Source organism: Odontesthes bonariensis, chromosome 17 (genome assembly GCF_027942865.1).
Source record: "Odontesthes bonariensis isolate fOdoBon6 chromosome 17, fOdoBon6.hap1, whole genome shotgun sequence".
Lineage (NCBI taxonomy): Eukaryota > Metazoa > Chordata > Actinopteri > Atheriniformes > Atherinopsidae > Odontesthes > Odontesthes bonariensis.
The window spans coordinates 4,452,750-4,464,831 of record NC_134522.1 but is presented as its reverse complement, the minus strand read 5'-3'; the positions used below and the strand labels follow the sequence as shown (position 1 = coordinate 4,464,831).

Below are 12,082 nucleotides of genomic sequence, written 5' to 3'. Positions count from 1 at the left end.
AAGGTGGTGCATCGACATCCACCCTGAGATGTCTGCCAGGCACGCAGCAATGCGTGCCTCCCCTTGGGTGTCAGAAGGGGGAAAAGACAGAATCAGCTGGGTGTCGTCCGCATAGCAGTGGTAGGAAAAGTTATGGGAGTGGATGACAGAACCAAGAGATGATGTGTAGAGGGAGAAAAGAAGAGGACCCAAGACCGAACCTTGGGGAACCCCGGTGGTGAGCCTACGTGGCTTCGACACAGACCCTCTCAGTGTGACCTGGTAGAAGCGATCTGTCAGGTAGGATGAGAACATGGAGAGTGCAGAGCCAGAGACCCCCATTCCCTCCAGGGTAGAGAGAAGGATGTCATGGTTCATTATCTCTATTCTGTCCTCTTTATCAACTGTTGGCATATAATTGTGAAAGACTGTTTAAATAAAAGTTTTGTAAATGATCAGAGCGTCACAGAAATTCTTAAGTGTCGGATATCCCTTCAGACAGAATTCGACTTCAGTGAGACTTTTCCCTCATAACTTTTAACAGTTTCTCCTCCCAGGACTGTAACGCAATTAAGGTTATGGATATGGCAGGTGGTGCCCCTTTCTTTTATTAATATTAAGCATATTAATCCATTTTCACGTGTAAAATCGCTACAGTTTCGTCTGCATAACTGTGATAATTGATGTTAAAGTTCTGCAATATCTGACCCAAAGGGAGCATATACAAGTTAAACAGAAGAGGTCCAAGAATTGACCCCTGGGGGACTCCACGAGTCATGGCCACTCGCTCAGATTCATAGCTGCCAATTGTAACAAAATAACTCCGGCCTTCTAAGTAGGACCTGAACCAGTTAAGGACCGCTCCAGAAAGTCCAGCCCAGTTTTCCAGCCTGTGCAACAGGATTCATCCTTTTTTAGAGAAGATATGTGTTAGTTGTAATTTATCTTTTTAACTTTGATAACTGAACCTTGTTGATCTAAAGGCAACCTTTTTATAAGGTTTTTCATTCTAAAGATCGTTTTCTGTGACTCAAACAGGTGGTAAAGTACAAAGAAATTACCGTTGAAGCCTAAAAAGTGAAGAGAACCAAACAGACAATAAACATGCAGCAGAAACCTTTAATGTCTGTTAATCATCTCAGAAAAGTTCATCAGTTCATTCTCTGAAATCAGATCCGAACAACTCGATGAGTTGGACTTTGAGCTGTTTTTACATCTTTATGATGAATAAAACCGCCCAGTTTTTATTACTTACTGGATATTATCTCAAGTTTCTCCTCCTCCTGGAAAGATTAGAGCCTGATGACACACGTTAAAGTCCAAAGTGTTCAGAGTGCCAGCTGTGAGGAGTCCTTTATAGCAGGAACAGACGACTCAGTCGCTGATCTGAGAGGAGAAATGGCGCAGAAAGGAGTTCAGCTGGACCGAGAAAGCTTCTCTTGTTCGATCTGTTTGGATCTGCTGAAGGATCCGGTGACTATTCCCTGTGGACACAGCTACTGCTTTCACTGTGTTAAAGGCTTCTGGGATGGAGAGGATCAGAAGGGAGTCCACAGCTGCCCTCAGTGCAGGCAGACATTCACAGCGAGGCCTGTCCTGGGGAAAAACACCATGTTAGCTGATTTAGTGGAGCAGCTGAAGAAGACTGGACTCCGTGCTGCTCCTGCTGATCACTGCTATGCTGGAGCTGAAGATGTGGCCTGTGATGTCTGCTCTGGGAGGAAGCTGAAAGCCACCAAGTCCTGTTTATCCTGCCTGGCCTCTTACTGTGAGGAACACCTTCAGCCTCATTATGATTCAGCTCCACTCAGGAAACACAAGCTGGTGGAGCCCTCCAAGAAGCTCCAGGAGAACATCTGCTCTGATCACGATGAGGTGATGAAGATTTTCTGCCGTACGGATCAGAAGTGCATCTGTTATCTCTGCTTAATGGATGATCATAAAGGCCACGACACAGTGTCAGCTGCAGCAGAAAGGACTGAGAGGCAGAGAGAGCTGGAGGGGAGTCGGCAGCAGATCCAGCAGAGAATCCAGGACGCAGAGAAAGATGTGAAGCTGCTTCAGCAGCAGCTGGAGGCCATCCATCGCTCTGCTGATAAAACAGAGGAGCACAGCCAGAAGATCTTCAGCCAGCTGATCCGTCTCCTCCAGAAAAGAAGCTCTGATGTGAAGCAGCAGATCAGATCCCAGCAGGAAGCCGAAGGGAGGCGAGTCAAAGAGCTTCAGGAGAAGCTGGAGCAGGAGATCACTGAGCTGAAGAGGAAAGATGCTGAGCTGCAGCAGCTCTCACACACAGAGGATCACAGCCAGTTTCTGCACAGCTGGCCCTCAGTGGCAGCACTCAGGGGGGCTACACACTCATCCAGCATCCAGATCCGTCCTCTGAGGCACTTTGAGGATGTGACAGCAGCTGTGTCAGAGCTCAGAGATAAACTACAGGACATCCTGAGAGAGGAATGGGCCAACATCTCACTGAGAGTCGCTGAAGTGGATGTTTTACTGTCACAGCCAGAACCAGAACCAGGACCAGAACCAGGACCAGAACCAGAACCTGAACCAGAACCAGAACCAGAACCAGAACCAGGACCAGAGAGCAGAGCTGGATTCTTAAGATATTCATGTGAAATCACACTGGATCCAAACACAGCAAACACATATCTGTTACTGTCAGAGGGGAACAGAAAAGTGACAAGAATGGGTCAACCTCAGTCTTATTCTGATCATCCAGACAGATTCACTGACAGGTGTCAGGTCCTGAGCAGAGAGAGTCTGACTGGACGTTGTTACTGGGAGGTGGAGATGAGAGGAGGAGTTGCTGTAGCAGTCGCATACAAGAACATCAGCAGAGCAGGATGGACTGAATGTTTATTTGGTTATAATGACAAATCTTGGGCGTTAAGATGTGACCATAACAGTTATTCATTTAGGTACAACAACAAGGGAACCTCCATCTCAGGTCCTCGGGCCTCCAGAGTGGGAGTGTACCTGGATCACAGAGCAGGTATTCTGTCCTTCTACAGCGTCTCTGGAACCATGACTCTCCTCCACAGAGTCCAGACCACATTCACTCAGCCGCTCTGGGCTGGAGTTTGGATTCCTGGGTTAGTTCCAGGAAGAAGTTGCAAATTTCTCAGCTGAAAAAGGAAGCAGCTGAAGGTGCAGTGAGTTTTAATCTGTGAGTTTTCATTTTGACTCATTCTGTGACTCATTTAGTCCCATCGTGGTGTCATTTCTAAGCTGTTCAGAGACTTTCAGGGAATCAGTGATTTGTTGATGTTGTTCTGTTGACGACTTTCTTTTGTTGGATATCTCGATATTCTTTGACTAAAACCGACGGCCCTGATATTTCTTTATGTTCTGATTTTTACAGCCAAGACTTTCAGCTCAGTTTCATGTTGGAAGACTTTCTGTTGAGTCCAGACGCTCAGCTGACAACAAATGTCTGGATTCAAGGTGACGACGTGATTTAGATTCATCTCCCGAATCTTTTGATTTGTAGTTCTGTTGATGGTTCAGTTTCTTTCAACCGTCTTTACCAAAACTGTTTAATCACAGAAAAAAAGCAGTTTTTTTGTCTCTGATTGCCTTTCTCAGCAGTGATTGTGTTTGTGTCGTCACACAGTGAAGAAAATCTATAACATGATGTAAATACAGGAAAAAGGGATTTTACCTTCTTATCTTGAAAATGTTTTGCTGAGTTGTGCTTAAAAAAAGCAGATTTTTGTCTCATTCTGGACTTTAGATGATTGAATGTGTTGTGTTGCTTCAGATATGAAGTTACTTCTGAATGATGCCTTCACTGTTTTTCTCTCTGGCTTCACAATGAGGCTCATTGATTGTAAAGTTTGAACTCAGATGTGATTAAAACTTCTTGTGTCTGATATCTGAGGTGTGGTCTCTCAGTCTGAAAGAAGCAACTCGCTCCGTCTCATTTTCTTATTTTTTTACCCCTTGTCCTGCCCAGCATTATGGCAGCAGAATTGTAATCTGAATACCGTTAATGCCAAACACATTTGCTATGCCAAGGGAAGCTTTATGAATGTAAAGCTCCCCTTGATGCCCATTAACTCCTTATTTTTATTTATTTAGTTTTGTTACAGTACTTACCATGATGTGATGGTGTGATGGTGCCGAACCGGACCGGGGGACAGAGAGAGAGGGAGAGCGAAGAAGAGAAAAAAAGGAAGAGAAACATGAAGAGACAAACATAGAAAACAATGAAAAATCAGACAACCAGCTGCTACACCTGTAAAAACAAAACTGAAGACGATTCACGGCTTTTGTGGGGACATTTGCAAACTTTTTCTTGAAATAGGCATACACGTTTTTTTTTAAATAAAAAATAAACAAGACAGTCTTTCTTGACTTTACGTAAATTATTAAAAAACCTCTTACGTAAAAAAGTAATACATAATACCCCCCCCAAAAAAAAAACAACAACAAAAAAACAGAAATAAAATTCACTTCATTTAACATAAATACTTATAACAATAAAATAACATACTCGGACTCTAACGGCACTCAGGCCTGTGTAAATGAATGAACATGTAGGCCTATATTGAACATCCCATTGAACCTGTAGTTGTCTAACATTAGAGCAGCAAGAAGTGGTTTAATGAAACAAAAACAGTATAAAAAAATCTAAATACTCTTTCTTCACTTCATTTAACTGAAATACTTAATACAAATTAAATGCTTTTTTGACTTCATTAAATCTAACTTAAATACTTCTTATAAAAAATAAAATAGCGTTTCTTGACTCAATTTAACATAAACACTTCTTTAAAAAAACAAAATACAATAGACATTCTTGACTCCATGCGTTTAACTCTGATTGCATGTATCCATATGAATTACGGCAACACTTAAGTTATATTGAACATCTTAATGAACCTGTAGTTGTCCCGCATTAGAGCAGCAAGGAGTGGTTTTACAAAACAAATCAGAACAAAACCCGTATCTGTATCCATGACTTGGCTTTTAGTTGCATTTATGCGAGAAACTGTGGAGTTTAAGATAAGAATAAATAAATATAACCCTCTAGACCCCAACAGGTCTCACTAATACAAAATTATTATGACTTGATCAGGTGCAGTGACAATGCATCCTTGTTCATATTTCACCAAAAATCATTCCCTTCCAGATATCAAAACCAATCAGATAAACTAGATATACAGTATATAAATATCACTGCAAATATTGAATATCATTTTTTTGGATGAATGTTATTTTAAATCATTCAACAAAACTTGGATTTAAATTCTTCTTTTTGTTTGACAGTCCACAGGTCTGGCCAGGGACAGATCCCTACACAAAATAAGACAGCCGGGTTAAACCTCAATATTGTGTTAATCTTAAACTATTTGTCTCCATTCTTGTGCTTTAACTTACTTTAAAACCAACTCCAAGCCTTGCTGCTATAAAATGAAACCAGATCATGTAGGTCAGTCAGTTTAAGTACCCCGGCTAAAGTTATACTTTTAGACCTTTCTAATAAAAAAAAAGCTTTTCATCAGTTTCATCTAACGTTACAGTTATGAAATCCTTATGAACTGTGTTGATTGTACACTTACTGAAAACCAACAATGATATGCCCCCCCCCCCAAGGGCGTAACTTTGGGTCTACCATTGGGGGGGTTAAACTCGCGGCATTTTTATTTATGTATTTATTTATGTATTCATTTTCTTGCTTGCTAATTTGCCATTCCTGTGTTAGAAATACATTGTGATACTTTTACTGATTTAGGCTACTTAACGTAAATGCAGCTGTTCACTTGACTATTTATGCCATAACGACACAGTAGTTAAATTCAGTGTTTAAGCACTAGCCAACAGTGGCAGCTGACAAGAACTTAAAGATTAATCAATTTCATCACTGTATTGGCACCTACATGCAGCAAATGTATTATGCACAATGCAACTCTGGATACATCACACATACAGGGTGGCACACTGGAGTGCAGCTTGCATTCAGACCTGTCACTGATGGTGAACATGTCTTTAATGTCGGGTGTGTTTCCAGAGCCACTAAAAACAGCTGTAATCAGACCTCTGCTGAAAAAGGACAATCTTGACAAGACACAAATGAACAACCACAGGCCTATCTCAAATCTCCCATTTTTAAGTAAGATCATTGAAAAAGCGGTTTTTCAACCACTTAATTACTTTTTAAAACAAAATAACTGCTATGACACCTTCCAGTCAGGTTTTAGACAGAACCACAGCACTGAGACTGCTCTGACCAAAGAGTTTAACAACATATGTCTGAATACAGACGGTGGAAAAATGTCAGTCTGAGTTTTACTGGATCTCAGTGCTGCATTTGATACAGTTGACCACAATATATTACTATATAAGCTGTACTTATCTATAAAACCAGATGAACCCAATAGGTTGGTCAGACTACAAGCATGTCTTAAAGACATAAAGACCTGGATGACTCAGAACTGTCTGCTTCTAAATTCAGACAAAACTGAAGTTGTTATCTTTGGACCTGAGCGTTTCAGGGAGAAATTGTCTAGCTATATAGTTACTCTAGATGGTATTTCCTTGGCTTCTAGTTCTACAGTGAGGAACCTTGGAGTTATTTTTGACCAGAACTTATCATTTGACTTGCATATAAAACAGGTTTCTCGGACTGCCTTCTTTCATCTTCGTAATATTGTTAAAATCAGGAACATCTAGTCTCAGAGTGATGCAGAAAAACTAATTCATGCATTTGTTACTTCAAGATTGGACTACTGTAATTCTTTATTATTGGGCTGTCCCACATATTCTCTGAAAAGCCTTCAGCTGATCCAAAATGCTGCAGCCAGAGTTCTGATGAGAACTAACAGGAGAGATCATATTTCTCCAGTTTTAGCTTCTCTTCATTGGCTCCCTGTTAAATTCAGAATAGAATTTAAGATTCTTCTCCTCACATATAAAGCTCTTAATGACCGAGCTCCATCATATCTTAAAGATCTCATTGTAAGATATTTTCCTAACAGAGCACTTCGTTCCCAAACTGCAGGTTTACTTGAGGTTCCCAGAGTTTCTAAAAGTAGAATGGGAGGCAGAGCCTTCAGTTATCAGGCCCCTCTCTTGTGGAATAAGCTGCCAGTAAATGTCCGGGAAGCAGACACCCTTTCCACTTTTAAGACCAGGCTTAAAACTTTCCTTTTTTATAAAGCTTATAGTTAGGTCTGTTGAATCTGATAGTGTGTCTGCTAGTGTGTCTTGTTCTGCCTCCACCTGTGGCACCCTCTATACTTTCATTACCCCCTACCCGAACCAGGGTTTGCATCCCCACCCCGCTGTGACTGGTGTGCAGTTGGTGAGAGTGAGTTGTATGGCTTTGTTTTTGCTGGTATTTTTAGTGATTATAGGACTGTTTAGGTGAGTTTGTCTGCTGAATCTGCTAGTGTGTCTCAGTGGCGGATCCAGAATGCAGTTTTTGGATGGGCCGGAGTGAAATTTGGGTGGGCAAGCCGCCCCTTCGCGCGAGGGGTCTGGGGGTACTCCCCCAGAAAATTTTGTATTTCCTAGATGCAATTTCCTGCATTTTAACCAAATTGTGTCCCGTTTCAGCTCAATACGGAACCATACCTTTGTTTCTAAATACGGGACGTATTTATACACAACACACAGCCATCATAATGTTTACCTCAAATGAGCAGGAATTCGAACGTTCTCAACAATGTATTGACGTGAAACGCAACAACGTAATGGCTTTTCCATGAATGTAACATTATGTTAAGCTGTTGTAAAACTGAACAAATCTTAAAATAAATACATAAAAATAAATTGTACTTTATTTCCATTGATTTTCACAAACAAATAACCATATATTAAAGGATAATGGTCAACATTTGAGTTTTATGATGCATACTGTATGACAGACTATAGGATCTTGGGTGGCAGCAATCGCTTCGGGGTGTCGGGTCAGGACACTGTTGTAACGTTCAGTTGAGTGCTTTAAGAAGAGGCAGAGTCCATTGATACAGTTTAAGTGGTTTATACCTTTTTGCATGAAAGTATGCAAGGTGTGTGTGTGAGTGTGTGGTTGCTGCAATACAAGCACAACAATACAGAATGATTAGAAATGAAGTATAACTTAAACATAAGAATACACCTGAGCTACATATATCTAACCAAATAACAACTGAAATACAGCTCAAGATTTGTTTTGAATGTAAAGTCAGCATGAATCAATTAAACTTGAATGAGAATAACTCTATGCTTAGATGCAGCAAAAGAGGGGCATGCACTGTGACTGATCAATTAACATGCAGCATGCAATGTATAAACAAAAGAGATGAGCAATACAGCTACATAAACGTTTCAGGCTATAGCTAGTTAGCGGCTAGCCCCACGTTACTCATTTGTGGCTAAATGTTCACCATATTATACAAACCGATGGCAAAACTACTGCTAAGTCATCAAAATAGACTCATAGATAAACACAAAAATCAACATAGTGTAACACATAAGTAAATCAACATAACTCACGGCTTAATGGACGCACACACCACAGAGATGGTTCAGCTCTGGTTTTGCTCTGAACCGATCTGCGTCTTTGTGGTGCATTCAAGGACCTTGGCAGTGTGGGAATTCACATGCGCAGCGATTATTAACAGAAAGAAACGCGCACAGAGACGACTTTTTGTACACATACGGAAAACTGTATTCTGAGCTTGTGATTGGGCGGGCCCAGCTGCCAATCAGGGTGGGCCTGGCCTACCGAGGCCCACCCGTAGATCCGCCCCTGGTGTGTCTTGTCCTGCCTCCACCTCTGGTACCTTCTATACTTTCATTACCCCCTACCCGAACCAGGGTTTGAATCCCATTCCCGCTTATCTTACCTCTTTTATTTCTCCCCCTACCCGAACCAGGGTTTGCATCCCCACCCCGCTGTGACTGGTGTGCAGTTGGTGAGAGGCTGAGGTAGCTTGTGGCTGTAAAAGATGGTTTTATATATGGATCTATATAGGGAGTATAGGGAATTACTCACTGAGTCTGGTCCTTTATTTATTCATTTATTTTCGTTAGCACAAGTTTCTTGTGTTTACCTTGAATAGGGATGGCTCAGGTAATCCTGAAACATCCCATAGTTAAGCTGCTATAGGCCTAGACTGCTGGGGGCCTCATCTGTCACACCTTTCCTCACTTTACTCTCTTTATGTATATGTGATATTATTGTGGTCATTAACTCGTGTTTCCCTGTTCCAACAGATATCCTTTGAATGGTGTTACAGTGCCGCCGCCGCTGCGGCCCCCCCCCCCCCCCCTTTCTGTCTTCTCAAACCCCAGCTGGTGGAGGCGGATGGCCACCCTTCCTGAGTCTGGTTCTGCCAGAGGTTTCTTCCTGTTCAAAGGGAGTCGTTCCTCTCCACAGTCGCCTCAGGCACGCTCAGGCTGGGAGATTGGACCGAAAAACAAAAAGTTTTCAGTGCAATCTGTTGGTTTTCTTAGCTAGGAAATTGTTTTTGAATTGGCTCTATATGAACGAATTGGATTATTTTATGAATTATGATTATTATTAATTAATTGAATTCCAATTGGCTTGAATTGGACTTACTATCTAAGTGCCTTGAGATGACATTTGTTGTATTTGGCGCTATATAAATAAAAATGAATTGAATTGAATATTACTGAAACGACTGGAAAACTGGGCGGGTTGAACAAATTTCACGAAGAAACATATGTTTTGACTGTTAAGCCCGGTGAAGATTTAACACATTAGCAGTCATTCCAGTTGTCAACGCCACTTAAAAAGGTGATTTTCTCCTCTTCTAGCATTATCCTGACAGGAGAACCATGCCAACTTTGGATGCAGTTATCTTAGCGATAGCAATAGCCTCAATATACATATCGTTGGAAAGCTTAGTTTATGGCCGTTCATGTGAGCACAATAACTTAGTTTTGTCAATTTTACCAAAGCGACTGGTTTCGCCTTGCAGGGTCACATATAAGGAACACATGAGGTGAACGTCTTGGTATGTGCAAGACAACATTCAAGATTTTCGCGCTAGCTTTGTGAACTTTCTGAGCAGCCGTCACAGCCCTTTTCCATCAATTTAACTCTCGTTAATCCACCTCTTAGCACAACAAACCCCAAAAACGTGTGACTGTATTGGAGCAAACAGCAACTTAAGATACAGTTCAGTGACATTGGTTCCACACAGTGATCCCTGGCACCCTCTGGCACCACTCACCAGCGGCTGCGCATAATAGTAGCCTAAACAAACTTTCGCCAGAGAAAGCGGGTTGGGTAATACCAAGTAGTCGGTTTGGGGGGAGGGAGGAGGGGGGGTACATTACAGATTATTTAAAACATGATACTATCTTGAAATGAAATGAATGAATAAAGAAAACAAACAAAAGTTATTCATTCAGAATTTTATGATATTTTTTGATAATTTGATTTGATGATATTGGGGGGGTTAAATGAGCTGGATCTGATTTTTGAGGGGGTCATGACCCCCGTAACCCCCGTGCAAATTACGCGCATGGCCCCCCCACACACACACACACTATCCCAAAACAGTGGTACGTTGAGTTACGAGTTTAATTGGTTCCGTGACAGAGCTCATAAGTCAAATAGCTCGTAGTCCAATCAATATTCACCATTGAAATGAATGGAAATGCCATTAATCCGTTCCATGAAATAAAAATAGACGGAATAACGGCTCTTAAAAAAACTCATATGTCGGGACACTCTTAACTCAAGGTACCACTTTAAAGTGCTACATAATAGCTTCATGCTAACGTGACATTAGCCTTGCATAACTTTAGCCTACTCGTTTAGCCTAACAATTGGCAACAAAATCTCTTCTCTAAATGTGCAGTCTTTAAAAACAACGACTCATTTGGAAATCACATTCAAACTTAACTCAAAATGATGTATTCCAGGAAAGTAGGTTCACTCTGACAGTACAACAGGACACTCTCTATGCCTGCCACTCATTTCAAAGACGCCGCGTTTCTCACTCATCTTTCAACGAGACTTGCCTGTCAATCAACTGGAGTGACACCTGAGGTGTCCAATCAGGTTCCAGAGGTGGCCGTTCGGGAGCCGGCTCTTCTTTGGGAGCCGAGCTTCCCATCACTAGCTCCGGCTGTTCGTCTCTGACGTAATATCAAATTTCCCGGGCCGTGTCGCGGACAACAGTCTGTGATTGGGTGAATGTCCGTTCAGTTTGACCAATGCCTTTTCGTGCAGCGTAAGGGAGCTGAGGTGCGCTCCTTTTTCGTATGTTGGTGCACTACGAGGGTGGGCAAACGGGTTTACCTTTGGAAAATGTGGGGGGGATGAAATCATCTTGCTGTAAAAGTGGGGGTGTCGAAACACCCCCATCCCCCACGGGTGCGACGCCCCTGACTGCAGCTGTTACTGGATTACCCAAAGCTACACCTGACGAAGTATACATATAGATAAACACCTGTACACTCATTCAGATATCGTATATAGGTACTAGAAGATGTAATACAGTACAAAGACGTTAACAAGTCATCTTTGAGTCATCAATTGCGACCAGGTAAGATAAACAGCTAGCTAGCCCTCTCCATAGCACTGCCTGAAACGTAGGCTATATGTTATAAAGTTAGCACGAATAGCTAAACCCACCAACTATCGTCTGTGACGGGCACTGATGAAAACTGTGGTTTAGATTGGTGTATTTATTTAAAATGATTAGGGAAAGTGAGTCAAATGTAACAAACGATATCGCTGGTGTTTCACATGTTAGTGGGACAGATCACTTTTACTGGGTAGGTAGATGTAAAACAACGAGTGACTTCAGGCGAACCTGCTCCGGTCGCGGACACTGATATAACTCATAAGAAAACGAAATCATCCCAAATTATTTCAATACAAATGTATGGTTATAATCATGAATATATGTTTACAAGTCAAATATATGTATTGGGCTTGTAAGTAACATTCAGAAATAACATGTTAGCTTCTGTATGGTCACTATAACATGCCGGCCGGCGGCGGCCGTTACAGGAGAATAAAGGACGGCCGCTACGGGGTATACGTTCCCCCGAAATGCAGAAATAGTAACGCACGATGTTTTAGATAAGTAACTTCAATCTGACTACTAGTTTTGAAATAGTAGTT

At 41.7% G+C, this 12,082-nt stretch overlaps 1 protein-coding gene across 1 annotated transcript; it reads left to right on the top strand.

Moving 5' to 3' along the window:
• Window positions 1–1,377: 1,377 nt before the first annotated feature.
• LOC142366645 (tripartite motif-containing protein 16-like) lies at window positions 1,378–3,117 on the top strand. The gene has a single exon (XM_075448605.1). It carries the CDS (start codon window positions 1,378–1,380, stop codon window positions 3,115–3,117), a length of 1,740 nt encoding a protein of 579 aa, XP_075304720.1.
• Window positions 3,118–12,082: the final 8,965 nt, after the last annotated feature.

What these genes read in the sequence shown, in the direction of transcription:
- LOC142366645 (XM_075448605.1), top strand. Translation starts at nt 1,378, where the DNA reads ATGGCGCAGAAAGGAGTTCAGCTGGACCGAGAAAGCTTCTCTTGTTCG.